The sequence below is a fragment of the Arvicola amphibius genome, chromosome 1 (assembly GCF_903992535.2).
Source record: "Arvicola amphibius chromosome 1, mArvAmp1.2, whole genome shotgun sequence".
Classification (NCBI taxonomy): Eukaryota; Metazoa; Chordata; class Mammalia; order Rodentia; family Cricetidae; genus Arvicola; species Arvicola amphibius.
The window spans coordinates 1106180-1124123 of record NC_052047.1 but is presented as its reverse complement, the minus strand read 5'-3'; the positions used below and the strand labels follow the sequence as shown (position 1 = coordinate 1124123).

At 42.8% G+C, this 17944-nt stretch overlaps 1 protein-coding gene across 8 annotated transcripts in view; it reads right to left on the bottom strand.

Annotated features, from left to right (window-relative positions):
* Evi5 (ecotropic viral integration site 5) overlaps nt 1-17944 on the bottom strand; it is a 164136-nt gene that overhangs the window by 42878 nt on the left and 103314 nt on the right. For 7 of the 8 annotated variants that reach the window (XM_038339184.1, XM_038339171.1, XM_038339168.1 and 4 more), the window contains 4 exons: nt 17407-17547; nt 15641-15799; nt 8933-9079; nt 6775-6870 (listed from right to left, as the gene is read on the bottom strand). In XM_038339184.1, the coding sequence (XP_038195112.1) occupies nt 6775-6870; nt 8933-9079; nt 15641-15799; nt 17407-17547 (543 nt within the window). The remainder of the gene's footprint in view (nt 1-6774; nt 6871-8932; nt 9080-15640; nt 15800-17406; nt 17548-17944) is intronic. The other variant, XM_038339178.1, reaches the window with a different exon arrangement.

The window sequence follows — 17944 nt, the reverse complement described above, 5'->3', positions numbered from 1 at the left end:
TTTTAAGATCTGACTGTTATTATGACAGAAGGCTGGGCCCAGGCGTGGTGGTGCTTGGGAGACTGTGGTGGGAGTGTCACAAGTCAGAGGCATAAAGGAAAACTCAGTGCGATGCTGTCCTAAGTTTTAAAAAGAGTTTAGACCAGTTAACTTCATGTTAGACGGACTGCATACAATGCACATGTCACTGAAATCCTTAGCACTGAAAAACAAATAAATAAATGAGCTTTATCTGAGAAAGTAACAGATTTGAATGAAGTGAGATACCTATATAATGACTAATGACTACCCAAAGATTAAAATAACATACTAATTTCTTATACCTGATGCCATTTTGGAATTTAAAAAACTGACTTTTATAGATAGAAAATATACTGTCCCTGAATTAGCACTGTAGCAGAATGGTGACCAGACACCAATTAGTAACAACTGTGTTACTAACAGTTAACATTCTGTGTAACAAGACGTGTAGGTAGCAACACATTTGAAAAACTGTTTCAGGAAGGAGAGAGGTGCACACCTTTAGTCCAGCACTCATGGAGGCAGGCAGCCTGACCTACAGAGTGAGTTCCAGGACAGCCAGAAATACACAGAGAAGCCCTGTCTTGAAAAACAAACAACAACAAAACAGTTCCAGGAAAAAGTTAAGATCACTATAAGACTCTCTGAACTAAAACAGTTCCTTCAAAAGTAGGGGCAGTATTATAAACAATAACAATTACAGATGTCATGATGTCAAATAACATGCAGGTGGACTCAAAACTCCACAGTGACCTAAGAACCTTTAAAAATAAATTTAATAAATTTTAGTCTTGTATGCATATATACATGCATGCGTGTATATATATATATAAATATTTATAGAATATTACAGAACTTATAAAAATTAGTCTTTTTTCCTCTAAGTATATTTACAAAAGTATAGTTTTTATAATTATATTTAAAAGCAGGCTTTAATTATAAGAATAACAGATTATGTATTATATATAACAATGATTTAACACATGAAGACTTTGAGAGAATTTAGTTTGTGAGAAATTAACAAATGCAAACCCTGGAGCTAGAGGCAAGAGGATCTTTGTTGAGTTTCAGGTAGCCAAGGCTACATAACATTAACTGGAATAATTAATCGGGAGAAAGACAAAACACAAAGTCTCAGTCCCCCTCCGGTGGGACTGAAATGATTGGAAATGTTCCCACAACTGCGAATGATCTCAATATTTTATAACTGGAACAGGGGTTTCAGATTTAAACAAAAATAATTTAAGAGGTTGTTTTCCTTTAAGACATATCTCTGTGTTAGCTCATGTTGGCCTTGAACTTTCATCTTCCATCCTCTCTACAAAGTGGGTCCAGAAACCTGCAGGAGCACAAAAGCCTCAGAACAGGACACACTTGAGCACACTGGGCGCAGTGCTGTACGCGGGAGAGGGCGTCATAACGGTGAGAGGTGAGGATGGAAACAGGAGCCTCGAGGATAACCACGCTGAGGAGTTCTGATGTGATTGCTCCGTTTGTTTTAGGAAAGCAGTTCTGGTAACTGCTGGACAGAGGAGTGGAGGCTGGAAAAAGGAAAATGGGTGGAAGAATTCCAACTGCTTCAGACACGACAGCCAGGAGATAGACTAAGGATGGGCAGGAAAAAACAGAAACGCTAGGACAGATTCAAAATGAGGGTTTTCAGTTTTGTTTGCAGGCAAACGTTGGCAGGGAAGTAACATACAGTGTAAAATAATGTTAGCTACTAAAGCTGAAAACTTGAACACCTTACACAGGCACCTCTGGCCCGCATTGCAGAGGGTAGGAAAGAAGGACCTGAAGCTATTCCAGGCTGCAGATGTGCTAACAAACGGTCCAGTCATCAAGACTCAAGATACAAAGACACAGAAGACTTGGGTACAATAGGAAAACATCTGATTTCACAGACGTCAAAATGCTGATGGGCGGATGAGTGGATGAAGAAAATGTCAGTGTATCCACAGGATAAGGATGGGGCTGTGCTAGCTGCGGTGGTGCAGCCTGCAATCTCAGCACTCAGAGCAGAAGCAAGCGGATCATGGGGTAGAGAACAGCCTGGGCCATATAAACTTCTAGTCTGGGAAGCACAGTAAGATTCTGCTTAGAATACAAAAAAATAAATAAATAATAACAAAAAGAAACGCTATCATTTGTGACATGGATAAACCCATGTGCTTACTTATACTGGAAACTGAGAAAGCAGACCTTATAGCAAGCTAACAATATAATGATTAGCAAGGGCTTGGCACAGCAAGTTAGAGAAAAGTTTAAGAATATTCCATACAAGCCGGGCGGTGGTGGCGCACGCCTTTAATCCCAGCACTCGGGAGGCAGAGGCAGGTGGAACTCTGAGTTCGAGGCCAGCCTGGTCTACAAGAGCTAGCTCCAGGACAGGCTCTAGAAACTACAGGGAAACCCCGTCTCGAAAAACCAAAAAAAAAAAAATAAAAAATAAAAAAATAAAAGAATATTCCATACATATTCATTTCATTTTTCATAAATTATGTAATGTGTAGATTTCACTTTTTAAAACATGCAGAATATGAGGTCCTTCATTTTGGTAAGTATTTTAACACAAACAAGAATTGATTTGGGGGCTGGGGAAATGAATCAGTGGGTAAGTTTGCTCTGCATGATTAAGGGCTCAGTTTAAATCTCCAGAATCCACTGAAAAAAGCACATGTCTGTGACCCTAGCATTGAGGGGCAGAGGCAAGCACATCCTAGGAGCTCACTGGCCGTCAATCTACCAAAACAGTGAGTCCTCTGGCTCAGTGTGACACCCTGTCTCAAGGCAATAAATACAAAGAGCAATAAAAAAAGACACCCTATGTTCAGTTCTGGCTTCTGCATGTGTACATGAGTGCACACTCACACATGTACAACACGCAGGCTGCTGAAGTCACAGGCATATGCCACCAAACCTAGCTAAAAGTCATGATTTAAATCTTGCCACTTTGTAATTAAGATGTTTAGAAAGATAGTGTGGTGGTTTGAACGAGAATGGCACCCACAGGCCTCTATGTTTGGTACCCAGCTGGTGGAACTGTATGGGGAAAATCAAGAGGTGTGGCCTTGCTGAGATAGGTGTGACCTTACTGGAGGTACATCTTTGGGGTAGGCTTTGAGGTTTTAAAAGCACCTGCCAGGATCTCTGAGTCTAAATCTCTATCCTCCTCCCCTCCCTCCCTCCCTGATACCACCTGCTGTCTACGGATCAGAATGGGAAGCTCTCGGCTACTACTCTGGCACCGTGTCTACCTGCTTCCCACCACAGTAACCACTGACCAACCCTGCCCCCATTAAATATTTTCTTTTATAAGAGTTATCTTGGTTATGGCGTCTCTTCACAACAATAGAGCAATAACTAAGATAAAAGGCAATTTCTTATAATCTTCATAATGCTGGAAGAGTCGATACAGAATTGTGTATACTATCATGATTTAAGTAACTAAGGCTAGGCACGGCACCTCACAGCTGTAAGCACAGCACTCTGGATGCACAGACATGAGCTCTTATGGGAGTTCTGGACCAGCCAGCTCTACACAGTGGGTTCCAGGACAGCCTGGGCTACATCTGGAGCCTCTCAGAAAGCTAAACTAATACTGTGCTGGCCAGGCTTACGTCAGCTCCACACAAGGTAGACGGTAGAGTCATCCGGGAAAAAGGAACCACAATAGAGAAAATGCGCCCCCTCCTAACACACACACACATACACACACACACATACGCACGCACGCACGCACGCACGCGCACACACACACAGTTTCGCCTGTGGGCAAGCCTGTGGCAAATTTTCTTTTTTTTTTTTTTTTAAGATTTATTTATTTATTATGTACACAGTGTTCAGCCTCCATGTATGCCTGCAGGCCAGAAGAGGGCGCCAGATCTCATTACAGATGGTTGTGAGCCACCATGTGGGTTGCTGGGAATTGAACTCAGGACCTCCGGAAGAGCAGTCAGTGCTCTTAACCTCTGAGCCATCTCTCCAGTCCGGCAAATTTTCTTGATTAATGACTGCAGGTGGTGCCACCCCTGTGCTGGTGGTCCTGGGTGCTATAAGAAAGGGTGAACAAGCCATAGAGAGTAACCCAGTAAGCAATGTTCCCTAATGGCTTCTGCTTCTGTCTCTGCCTTGAGTGTTCTGACCCTGACTCCCCAGAAAAATGAACAAAAAGCGGTAAGGTGAAATAAACTCTTTCCTCTCAGGCTGCTCTGGAACTCAGAGTTTTATCACAGCAACAGAAACCATAACTAAGACACCAAACAAAAAAACAGACGATTCCTGTAATACTTCGTTCATATAGGACATTTACTACTTTATCATATTTTATAGTAAAAACACAGGACATGGGGCCAGGAGCTGGCTCAGCAGTGAGGAACATTATTTACTCTGGTAGAGAACCCAGGTTCAGTTCTCAGCAGCCACATGGTAGTCTAGGTTATCCAATACCCTCTTCTGACTCCACAGGGACAGAGATATATAAGCAGGCAAAATACTCATAAACATAAACAAAACACAACAAAAACAGTACTAAGGAAAGTAGGACATTTAAAATGACGTTGTGGGCGGAAGGTGGGGCAGGACTTTAGCAAGGTGCCCCATCCTGACACCAGACTTGCAAGTGATTAGAATAATAGTTGTCACCACGTCTGGCCCACATCTACTTTTTTAAAAATCTAAATTTTCTTTTTAAACTAGAAGTGACAATGCGGACAGATGGCGAGTGTCACGCAGAATGACTCAGAAGTTCTCTGCTAAGAGTTTAGATTTCAGGGGGAAGCTTTTGTGCATCAAAAGACTATCAACACCTTCAGTGCTGGGATAATCTCTTTGTACACTATGTGAAGATCTGTCTCTGTTTACCTCACCTGCCAAAGGCACCTTCTGACTGGGTTAATAAAGAGCTAAATGGCCAATAGTAGACAAAAGAGAATAGGCGGGACTTCCAGGGAGAGACAGGAACTCTGGGAAAGGTTCTGAGATGGGAAATTCACCAGCCAGATGCAGGGGAAGTTGGATGTATGATACTGAGGAGAGGTAATGGGCCACATGACAAAATGTAGATTAACATAAACAGGTTAATTCAAGCTGTAATTGCTAGTTGGGAACGAGCCTATGCTAAGGCCAAGCTTTTATAATAAAAAGTCTCTGTGTCATTATTCAGGAGCTGACAGTCCAAACAATCACCTGCTACACCTTGGTGCTGGAGAGACAGCTCAGCAGTTAAGAACAAGCATTGCTCTGGCAGAGACTCAAATTCCGTTCCCAGCAGCCACATGGTAGCTAGCAACCATCCATAAGGATTCGACACCTTCTTGTGGCTTCTGTGTGCATTACATGCACATGGTGCAGACATACATGTAGTTCACATATACATAATAAAAAATAAATCATGAAAAGTACCCTGCAGAAGAAAATATTTATAAACCACACCATTTGACATGCTTGCTACTGAGAATGCACAAGTAACTCCCACAACTAATCACCAACAAGATAAACAAATCCTAATGGACAGAGAGTATGAATGGACTTTTCCCCAAAGAAGATAAATAAATGCTAAATATCAAATAAGGGATGCCTGGCACTGGCACTACTGCCCCTGGGAAATCACCAATGTGCATGAGAAGGTAATGCCACCTAAAACACACCAAGATGGCAGGTTTCCTCTCTCCTGAAAATTAGTGGTAAAGATATGAAAAAAATGGAATTCTTGTGCTCTGCAGTTAGGAATGTAAAGTGGTACATTTTACAGAAAATAGCATTTCAACTCCACAAACAATTAAACAGAATTATTTTAAGACCCAGTATTTCTAGATGATACATATACCTCAAAGATTGAGTGCAGGGACTCTAGGAGATATTTACACAGCTCTGACCACAGTAGTGCCGTCACCCAGCAAAGGCAGATGAATGAATGGTGATAAAAATGTAGTCGGCAGAGGCAGGCGATCTCTGTGAGTTCGAGACCAGCCTGGTCTACAAGAGCTAGTTCCAGGACAGGCTCTAAAAGGCTGCAGAGAAACCCTGTCTCGAAAAACCAAAAAAAAAAAAAGAAAAAAGAAAAAAAATGTAGTCAGCACATGCAATTAAAGATGCATGTAACTTTAAAAAGGAAAAAATGACATACACTACATGAATAAACCTAAAGAACTTCACGCTAAGTGAAATCATCCTGTCACGCTTCATGGTTTCCGACAGAATGTGCCTGGAGTGGTGAAATTCACAGAGATGACACCAGACGGTGAACCCAGGGCCTAGGGAGGGAGGGGCATCACGTTACTGTTTAGTGGACACCGAGTTTCATGCAGGAAGAACATGTTCTGGAGGCGGATGGTGCTGGCGGCCATACAACGGCATAAATATTCTTAATGTCACAGAATTGTACATTTTGAAAGTTTTATGCTATGTATAAGTAAAAACGCACCTGAGGGCTGAGATTTCTCAGTGGGTGGAGCACTTCCCTGAGTGGGAAGAGCAGAGTTCAGACCTCTGCACCCACGTGAGTGGCAGCTGCATGTAAGGCCAAGCAGGCAGAGACTCAGGGGCACAAGGCCCCGGAGCAGCTCTAGAAGATGAGCCTCAGTTAGTAAAGTGAGAGTGATGGAGGAAAACATTCAACTTCACCCTCTGGCCTCCAGATGAGCTCCCCCAGCCCTCTGAGACGGATGCAGCAAGGAGAACAGAACCGTAGTCACGGGAAGGCCATACGCACACGCGGTGGTTCTGGTGTGCCGCGGGGCGGCCACGTCGTACCTGGATTTCAAGCTCGGCAATCTGCTGCCTCAGCTCTGCCACGGCGGCTAAGCTGTCAGCTTCCCGGAGCCTCACAGCCATGACTTCCTCCTTGTTCTACAGCACCAAGAAAGCAGAGATAACCCAGCTGAGTTTGGAACTGAGATTTCTTTCAGACTGTACAAACTATCGAGGGCATAAACTGCCTTGATGATGTAGCAGGGTGTGAGATGGTACATGCACTGCAGCCGTCAGGCACAAACAGCCACAGCCAAAGGGACAACACCTTGTTAGAGGCCACCTATCGGTTCAAATCAAATGTTGCCTGCAAGTGAACCTGCGTGAAATTCATGAAAAGTCTTTCGGTATTCAAAGTGTTGGGGACTGAAATGGGGGAATTATAGGCCTGTGCTATTTTAAGTGAGTATATTCAAACTCATTTATACAGTAAAAATGTTGATAATACAGATACTATTCAGATACTTTATATATGAAAAATAAAATGAGCTTTAAAGATTACTGACCAACAAAGTAATATAAGCTTTAATCATATAAAACATAATGAAAATGAATCTAATTTATGTAATAAGGGACCTGCTTCTCTGAGAAGTTATAGTTGTTACTAAATTGTACTCGAAGAGGGAAGTGTGACAGGCTCTAGGAGCCAGAGTAACAATAAGTACACTAATAATAATCACCAGGTTCTGTGAAGGCAGTGAAGAAGGCTGAGTCAGTGCAAGGGGCACTCAGAGTGAGGGTCCTGGGCACACTTCTCAGGGCGCTGCCCCGTCCTCCACTGCTGAGTCCTTACCCATCACTGAGACAAACTCAAAACAAGTATCTTCATGGCCAAGTTTCACAAATACTTCCAAAGAACATTTTATTTTGCTAACAGGTGCCACCATAATATTAAATTCAGAAATACTATTATCAAAATGTCTAGAGAAAGCTGGTGTTGCTATAGAGATTACACTAGTTCTCTATTACAGACAAATCACAAGGGCAGAGTGGCATCAAAACGTCTATCAGCCATCAGGGTGACGAGGCCCGAGACAACTCATTGCGTAAGTACTGCTCATGTAGCCTTTGATACAACTTTGTTGTTAAATTAGTCCAGCTGATCTTTTTAAAGGGTCAGTTCTTGAGCTAACACAACTGTCAGTATTGCCTACAGATTTCTTCAGTCTAAATTCCAGCAGCCATGAATATTTATTAGGATGTAATTTCATCTCTGGATCTCAGTGACACAGACAAACCACTCAAGCTTCACTCCTGGCTTTTAATAACACCAGAACAAGCTGATGGAATTACAGCTTGTGTGCCGCTGAAAGTCTTATTTCTCATAAAATAGTAAGGCTTGGATGCATCAAGGGCATTGTGACTCTTAAAGGAGCTGTGCTGATGGCATGAGTAGTTCCTCTTAAAATGTCACACCTTCTCTCCAGAAATCAGCTCTAAAGCTCAGACGACATGCATCTCTTCAGTTATTCTCATATTTATGCACATATTATATATATATATATATATATCCATCTCTTCTACCTGACGCCCCCAACCCTCTGATGCCCTCATTAGCTAAAGCTGCTATAAGCCCTTTTCATTAAAAATTCAATTTATTTCAAATACTTGTAGTTTTTTTTTTGAACAAAAAGCTTCATATAAACAAAAACTGATTAACAGAATGGAAATTGTATTCATTTTTCTTAATCTACCTGTGCATACCCATTTCTGTTTGTTACCTAGAAAGCACTGCAGCTGACTGCTAGCATGGTGTGAATCAAGTAGGGAGTGTCAGACCCTCCACCACCTGCATTTTCAGGTAAGTCATCACAGCTGGGTTTTAAAGACACACTAGTCAAAAGAAACATGGAAAGTCAAGCTAGTAGACACCAATGTAAGTCATTAACTTAATCAAGCCTATGGTTAGAAGTGAGGTTTCTTCTCTGCAATTTACCCTATGAACAAAATGAGTGAACCTTGTCTGAAAATTTAATCTAGGTGTGGTGCATGCCTTGGATCCCAGCAATGGGAGTGGGAGACAGAGCCAAAAGAATCAATGAGACTTTGAGGCCAGTTTAGTGCACACAACAAGCTCCTCTTTTTGAGAGGCTGTCTTAAAAAGACAGTATATAATCATGATAAATAAATCTATAAAAAGCAGCATTACACTGACACTTACCTTGCATTCGATCTCTGCCTGTCTGCGCTTTGCCTCACTTAACTGGGTAAGCAACCCTTTGTTCTTCGCAGAAAGAGAATGCAACTTCTCCTGCAGACTGGTGACCTCTTGCTCTGCTCTTCGGAGTTGGTTACTATTGATCTGGTTCTAGTGAGAAATATAAATAGACTCACTATAGATAAAAGACTGGAAATTTTTAATTAATTTTTACCTTACAATTCAATTAAATCTTACAATTCAACAATCTTATAAAATGTTTTTTAAAATGTTTATTAAAAAATGGAAAAAGATATGAAACAAATCTTCAGTCAAGTGTGTAGCACCTGTATCCATACTAGGGAGGCTGAGGAAGAAGCACCAGTAAGAGTTTAAGGACAACCTGGGCTATTCTGTGAACCTGACAGCCCACACTACACAGCAAGACCCTGTCTCAAAAAAAAAAAAAAAAAAAAAATTAAAACAAAAACATTGAATTCTCCAAAAGAGTATTAAAAATTCTTAATCAGCACACCAGCAAGGCGTGGTGGCACACATCTGCAGTCTCGGTATCCGGAAGGCAGAGGCAGGAGGATCTGGAGTTCTAGGCTACCTTTGTCCGTGTGATACAGTTTGAGAGTAGCCTGAACTACATGACACCCTGCTTCTAAACACTAGAAATAAATACTTAAATAATAAAAATATAACCTAAATATACCACTTATGCAAAAAATCTGTAAACTATGAGGAGCTTCACAGACAACCGAGAGAAGATTATTTCTGAAACCCTGGGGATAGACACGGGAGACAGAGCACAAACTGAACTGTAAACCCGCTCACATCACCAATGTGTCAGGTGTTCAGGTGTCAAGTTACTTAATGCTAACAAATCTCAGTATTCTGGAAAAACAGGCAGACACCACGGCTTGCCTTTCGGCTGTGTCAGGAAGACTGTGAGGCGGGCACATGCACGGGGGCTGCAGAAAGAAGTTTGCAGGCGCAGTGAATGCTCAGTTGGCACTGTCCTTTGACTCATTCTGCCTCGTAATTCTGCAGGTAATTGAGGAGTTTTGAGGTTAAGGTCAGTCTCACATTCTTGTCTACTAGATGTATGAAGAAATCTTTTAATAAACCCGTTGGAATATTCTAGTAGGAAAAAAAATAGAAAAAATAGTTCTATAAAAAATTTAAAATCTCTGGTTTTAATGGGAAAGTAGATATAGTTTAAGAATTCCTCATAGTAAGAAAATTATATAAGAGCTTTACATAAAATAAATACTTAAAATTATTAAAGATACAAAAAAATGGGAAAAAGAATAAGAGCCAGGCACAGTGGCACACGCCTTTAATCCCAGCACTTGGGAGGCAGAGGCAGGTGGATCTCTGTGAGTTTGAGGCCAGCCTCGTCTAAAAAGCAGGCTCCAGGACAGCCAGGGCTACACAAAGAACCACTATCTTAAAAAATCAAAAAAGGACTAGTTCCGTATGGCTGCTGTAACCCTGACTAGTCAGTGCACTAAGCTCCTGGGTGGCACCGCGATGACTACCGTGGATGTGTGCTCCAGTGCTATAAAACATAAACAAACACGCGGGTGTGAATACACAGCTCAGGGAGCACAGTTAATCCAAGGACGACAGAGACAAATACGTCCTCACCAAGATACGTTATAATAAGACTCAGTGGGCTGAAGAAACAGGCAAGTCAAGGAGAACAGAGTCCATACGAAGGGAAGATAATGAAGGCATTTTACCAGCCAACATATGTAATTCTTTTCAGTCTACAAGAGTTTACTCAATTACGTGCTCATATGAGAGGAACGGCGCTTCTTCAGGAGCCGTGGTTACCGTCCAGCCATGGCCGAGGCCAAGATCCACACCACACACACACCAGTCCCGGAATGGCACAAGAAATGGCATCAAGAAAACCCGGTCACAAAGACACAAATCTCTCTCTCAAGGGGGTCAAACCCCAAATTCCTGAGGAACATACGTTTAACCAAGAAGCACAAGAAAGGCCTGAAGAAGACGCAGGCAAGCAGTGCAAAGGCCATGAGTGTGCGCAGAAACCATCAAGAGCCTGTCAACCCAAGGTGGCCCAGCCCAAGATGCCAAATGTCCCCGGTCGCACACTCGGCCATCTTGCTTTCCTTGCTCACCCCAAGCTTGGGAACTGGATTAGAAGCTACCTGGCCAAGAGTCGTAGGCTCTGCCAGTCAAAGCTCAAGGAGTAAACCAAGGTCCAGGCCTCGGCTCCAGTTGTGCCCAGGCCCTTGTGAAGGCCCCTACGGAAGGTTTCTGTCTGCCAGCATGAAGGCAGATGGGCTGGTGTCACACACCCACATGCTATTTAAGTGATCAGTGCCCTATGTTGTTTTACAAATAAACTTGAGGCAAGATCTGTTTAAAAAAAAAAAGAGCAAAGGCAACCTCAATTTAAAGAGTGAAAGGAAGTCAAGTCCAGTGACATCAGAACTCTAATTCTAGCATCTGGATGGAGCCTGAGTTTGAGACCAGTCTGCGTAATAAAGCAAGACAGAGAAGAAAGAAAGAAAAGGGGAAGGGAGACAAGAGGGCAGGAGGGAAAGGAGGAAGAAGGGCGCGGCAGTTACGGACTGGAGTCAAGCGAGCGCCAGCCCTGTGGCGGCAGCAGGGTCCGACAACCTGGAAGCACAGGCCACGTCCACAGAATAAGGTGGAGTATGGGACAGCACAGCACGTTCTTCCGAGGGCCTGGAGCTTAGAATAGAGATACAGTCACTGCCTTTAGAATTTGTGTAGTCAGGCAAGTGTTTCCAATTTTTCAGAAAACAAACATTAATAATTATAAATAATTAAAAGAAAATAATTATAGGGCTGCAGAGATGGCTTAGCAGGTAAGAGCACTAGCTACTCTTCCAGAGGACCTGGGTTTAATTCCTGGCATCCACATGGCAGCTCAAAACTGTCTATAAGTCTAGGATCCAACACCCTCACACAGACATACATATAGAAAAAACACCAATAAAAAATAAAAAATAAATAAATTAATTTTAAAAAACAATTCTAAAAGTCAAACTAATATAGAGAAAGTGAAAGAAAAAATTAAAAACAGGAAAGAAGGAAAAGATGAATTTGGGACAGAAACGGAAGGTACAAACCAACAAATCACGAGGACTCTTGAGTGGGATCAAAAGAGCTAGAATGCGGCTTCCAACCTTCTGATCAAATAAGGGGCGGACCAAGACTGAACTCTGGGTTCTGCCCAGAAGCCTCCTCGGGAAGAAGGGAGGGGGGGATTTAAGCCCTTCTTACCAAGGCAGAAGCAGCCATGTTGCAAAGAAAACTCAGAATAAACATCAGACTAAAGGAGGCCAAGTGTTCGGCGTAGAAGGAGTCACAAGTTCCTTTATGCATTCTTGTCATAAACCCCAGCAGGCACACACAAAGCTTGGAGAGTCATAAACCCACAGCATGGGCTGGACGGAGAGGGAGAAGCACTGACTCTACCTCTCTTCCAAGGAAGGAAAGCTTTACCTGGCATGGGACCAGCACACACTCTGCCTCTGGGGTCATACAACACAATCTGGGAGAAGAGGCAGTGATGTGTTCTGGACCAAGGACTGCAGCCATTGGCGGGCAGAAGCATTAGAAGGCCAAACACCTCTGATACAAAAGCAAACTGGAGGCTAAGGCTTTATTGGAAAATGGGAGCATCAGCAACAGAACGGCACGGCTGGAAACTCCCAATTCCAGGCAGAGTGAAGACACCAGGTTTCTGCGAACAGCCCTCCGGGAAACCCACCCTCACTCTGAAAACGAGGCATGGCCACAGGGATTTAAGCCCGGTGGCACAGTGTATATAACCACAGAGCAAACCTCAACTCAGCACGTCTGACTGTATAAACTCAAATCTGCCACACAAAAGGCCTGGCAGGAGGAAATGTGTCCCCATTTCTAGGCACAAAAACTGTTAACCTTAGGTACTGCCTATACAAGACCCTCCCCTGTGCTACGGAGAACTTTTTCTAGTGTGCATTTGCTGGGGCACGTGATGAAAACGGGTGTGTCTGACGGCTCAGCTGTCCATTGCTTCAGATTTCAAAGGCTCTCCAAACCATGTCTGGAATTTGACTCACCCCCCCCATATACATGCACACATACAAATGTACATATATAGGTACATAAATTTTATCATAAAAATAAAACTTCCCACTATAAAATCTGATTTTTACTTTTAATAATTTTAGCCTTTTCCTTATTTTTTAATTTCAATGAAACTTTTTGAGGAAGTAATTGAGTGTTATGAAACAAGGTACGTCCACCCTGAAGACACTGCATGTTCCCAGCAGCCTGCCTGACACGGGCTGGCCACATCTGTTCACTAGAACACAGAACGAGGCATGAGTTAACTACACCCCCTACTGGCTGAACAAAACTCTGAAAATCAGCAGAATGCATTGTTCCCCTTCCCTATGCATCCACAAATTCAAACTGATAATGACTGAAAAAATTTTAAATTGTATCTGTACCACACATGTGCACACCTTTCTTGTTATTGTTGCCTAAGTGGCACAGTGTAGCCATCACTTCTGTTGCTTCTGTGCTACAGTAGGCATCGACCCTAGGGATGGTCTGAAGTATGCTGGAGAATGCACATGGGTTACACACAATAATAAACCATTTTATTTTAAGTAACATGGGCATCTGAAGATTTCATATCAGCAGAGACTCTACAGTCTGCAGCATGGATCCACAGGACAACTTCACATGAAATACAACTCTGACAAATGTCATTCATAAAAGCCAAATTCACCTTTACAGAGCAAACAAGCGTTATTAGGGAAACAATCTGCACATCTCAGGCCCAATACATCTAAGACGGAGACGTGACACAGAAGAGAGATCTGAGGAGATGGGTTTAGACTTAAACTTTACACTTATTACTCAGGATCACATTATATAACTTGAAAAGGTAAAATGCACATTATAGTTGACACCTGCGATTCTCTATTGGAAATGTATGGACACAGCTTTAGTTGTTAAAGAGAAGACCACCTGCAGGGCAGAGGCCAGGGTGCTAAACACCCCATGATGCACAGACTAGCTACAAAAAACAAAATTTCTGTAAAGAGAGACTGTGCTAGCATTTCCCAGCTACCCAAACCCAAATAATCACAGAAAAACTGAATTAATTATAACACTGTTTGGCCAAAGGCTCAGGCATATTCCTAGCTAGCTCTAATATCTTAAATTAACGCATTTCTACTATTTTATATTTTACCACAAGGTTTTTGGTTTGTTACTTCACATCTTGCTTCTAGGGAGGCTATGTGGTGTCTGCCCGACTCTGCCTTTTCTCTCTCTCTCTGCATTCGGTTTAGTTTTTCCACCTAGCTATATTCTGCCCCGCCATAGGCCAAAGCAGCTTCTTTGTTAACCAATGGTAATAAAACATAGTCACAGCATATAGAGGGGAATTCCACATCAAATTTCTAGCCCAAAAATTACATATTATGGTTGAGGAACTTTGCTCTACATAAATTTCCCTTCTTAATTTGTGCAGGAAGACAACCCTAATAAAACCAAATGCAGTCTGGCTTGCTTAAATTTTGTTGAAGGGTCAAGCAGAGATTAGATTTCTTGGGGAAAAAGGTGTTTATGCCTATAATCCTAGTACTGGCCACTAGTTTGAAGCTAATCCAGGCTACAGAGTGAGTAACAAGCCAACTGTAGCACAAATTCTAATTGTTCTTGATTAAAAAAAAAAATCCCGGAGTCAGCTATTAGGGGGTGAAAGCTGAGAGGTCAGAGAAGCAGTGCAGCCAGTCACTAGAGAGACCTTTTACCTCTACCAAATCCTCAGACCAAAAGGGCAAGCCTGTCCTCAGACCACCTCCCCAGACTGCACCTGCATCTGCGCTCCTGCCTCCTCCTGCCTTGTGATCCTCTCTCCGTCGGTCGCCCCCTCTCCAGGGCTGGGGTTGCCTTTGTGTGAGCTCTGTTTCTCTTTCAGACTGGATCAATTTCTCATAGCCCAGGGTGGCCTTGAACTAACAGAGATACATCTGTCCTTTTCTCCAGAGCCCTGGGATTAAAGGTGTGTGTCACCACTGCCTGGCCTCTAGTGACTTAGCTCCGTACTCTATCTTCGGGCAAGCTTTATTTGTTAAAACACAAAATATCATTACAGCCCACCAGCAATATTGCACACCCTGTCTCAAAAAACAAAGCTAAAACAAAACAGGGTTGGGGCAAAGGCTGTCCGCAAGAGTGCGTGATGTACCAGCATGAAGACCTGAGTTCAGATCATCAGCTCTCGTGTGAAAGGCAGGCTCACATTTGCAACCCTAGACCTGGGGTGGACACAGGCAGGAAGATTCCTGGAGCTTGCTTAATGGTAAAAAATGGTAAGCTGCCGGTGTTCCAGGGCCAATGACAGACCCTATCTCAAGGGAATAAGGACAGGGAGCAGCAGTGACTTTCAGCTCGTTACACGAGAACAAGAAAACTGCTGTCTGGGCTTCATCTTTTACCGCAATTCTAAGGATGAGACAATGTTAAATTTTTTTGCTCATTTGCCACCCTCTAAACACAACGGCATAAAATTTAAATTTCCCATTTAAAGCCTAGATCTTCACTCTTCATAACTTTATGGTATCTCTTCAATGTTATTTTTAGTTACATAAAAATTTTGAACAAACAACTGTCAGACTCTGATCTAGTGCTGCTTCTACCTGGGCCGGCCCGTCATACCTGCGTTTCCATTTCCATCATCCTCTGCTTCATTTCTCTTATTTCCGCCTGGGTTTCCGCTTCTCTGAGGCGGATGCTCATCAGCTCATCCTGTAACTCATTCACAGTGTTCTTCTTGGGCGGGTCTTTCCATCTCCCAGAAGTCCGGGCTAAATGACGCTAAAGCATACAACATTATACTTTATCAAAACAAGACTTAACTTTACAGAGCACATATTTAAGCATTGCCCCAAATCATTTTACTTGTTTGAGAGAAGCTTTTGGTTTGTATTCCTGGCAGACTCTGAGCTTAGGGTTTCCCCGCCTCAGCCTAAGTGTTGGGATCACCATGCCCAGCTTAACTGACACTTTGTTGCAGCTGGGTACTTGTCAAATACATTTTTAAAAGCCATGACAATATCAAGGAATAACTTCTTTTGTTCTTTTAAAACTACATTATATTCATTCACTGGCTCCATGGCACTCAGAGGACAGCCGGCAAGAGTCAGCTCTCTCCCACCTTGTGAGTGCAGGAGACCCAATTCAGATTCGCAGCCTTGGCTATGAGGCCTTGCAGCAGGTGTCCCCTCCATTGACTGATCTCAGTCTTTACTAGATGTCTCTTCCCACCCTCAAGATCACCACTCAGAAACTCCATGGTTTTAAAGACCCATTCTCTTCTGTCTTTCAGGTTGTTACATTCTGTTCTTTATTAAATTTCCCTCACAAGAAGGTACATTTGTGAGAAGACACTAAAGTGCCATTTATTTTTGTGACAGGCATTTTCAAAGAAGTCAGAAATTTACAAATATACACTGGTGTCCTCCTTCAGCTGTTTGCGTCTTCCCAACAATGTACCTGATAGCAAAGCAAACTCTGTGTGCTAAATGAACAGAATACCAAACTGACCTCTGAGCTCCACCTCTACACCACAGGTTGTGTCTCTGTGCAGTGGGCAACAACTGACACTGACAACCGGTCAAAGTGACGGGGTGCGCAGTCATAAAAGAGACACCTCTGTGTCAAGCCCCTCTCACCCAGGCTCACGGAGCTGGGGGGTGGGGAAGCCCAGGACTGAACAGTTTCCTCTGGACATGACAGGACCACTGGACTCATAACCCTCAGCTGGGGTCGCCTGCACAAACCCTGTATAAAATCAAGCCAGTCCACATTCCAGCATGAAGGGGCAGGCCCCCAGCTTCCACCACAGCTAAGAGCCACTGACAGTTGTTCCTGGATAAGGGAGAATCACTTTTCTCTAACAATGTAGCCCTTGGTAGATCAATCGTGCTCAAACGGATGACCCCACACCATGAGTATATGGCAGCACGAACCAGACAAGTGAGTTTAAAAGAAACAACAAATGAGGATCTGAGGGTGGAAGCGAAGGTAAATTTTATATCTTGGAGGATCTGGAGGAGGCACCAAAATGAATATGGTCAAAATACATTGCATACATGTATGACATTCTCAAAGAATAAAAATATTATTCTTAATAAAAAAAGAGAAGTTTTATACTGTGTAAGTTTTGTACTATTTATAGTTCTCTAGGAAACTTGAACAACGCAAAAGTTCAATATGCTCTTGTTTATAGTTTATCTTTGTTTTCATTTTAAGAATTATATAAAGTACATCTTAGATGTTCTTTCAAGTTGTAAATGTTCTCAACTGTGACACTAAGCAAGATTTCTTTTCATCGCCTACTGTTGGTCACCAGGTATTTCAAAGTCACACAACTAAGTCCTTGGTTTTAGTTCTGTTTGGAAAGCATGGCCAGCCTGACATACTTGCCAGTGTTCTTCTAGATCTCTGACTTGCTGTCGAAGTTCCTTCAAACCCATGATGGCTTCCGCCTCTCTCAGCTTCACAGCAATGAGCTCTTCCTGAAGCCTCGCGATGTTGTTCTCGTCAGGAAACGAGTTGTTCTTCTAAAGAAGTCACAGAAGTTTTAAAACTTAGTTTTGTATGGCTGTGTGTGCCCACGCACACATCCGAGGAGGTTGTAGTAACCTGCAGGGGTCAGTTTTCTCCTCCCACCATCTGGGTTCTGGGGACAGAATTCATCTCTATTTGCATTCTTTTTTTTTTTTCTTTTTTTTTTTTTGGTTTTTCGAGACAGGGTTTCTCTGCAGCTTTAGAGCCTGTCCTGGAACTAGCTCTTGTAGACCAGGCTGGTCTCGAACTCACAGAGATCCGCCTGCCTCTGCCTCCCGAGTGCTGGGATTAAAGGCGTGCGCCACCACCGCCTGGCTCTATTTGCATTCTTAAACATGAAAATATGTATGGATTTGTACGAAAGGAACCAGGAAGAACTGGCACTCTGAA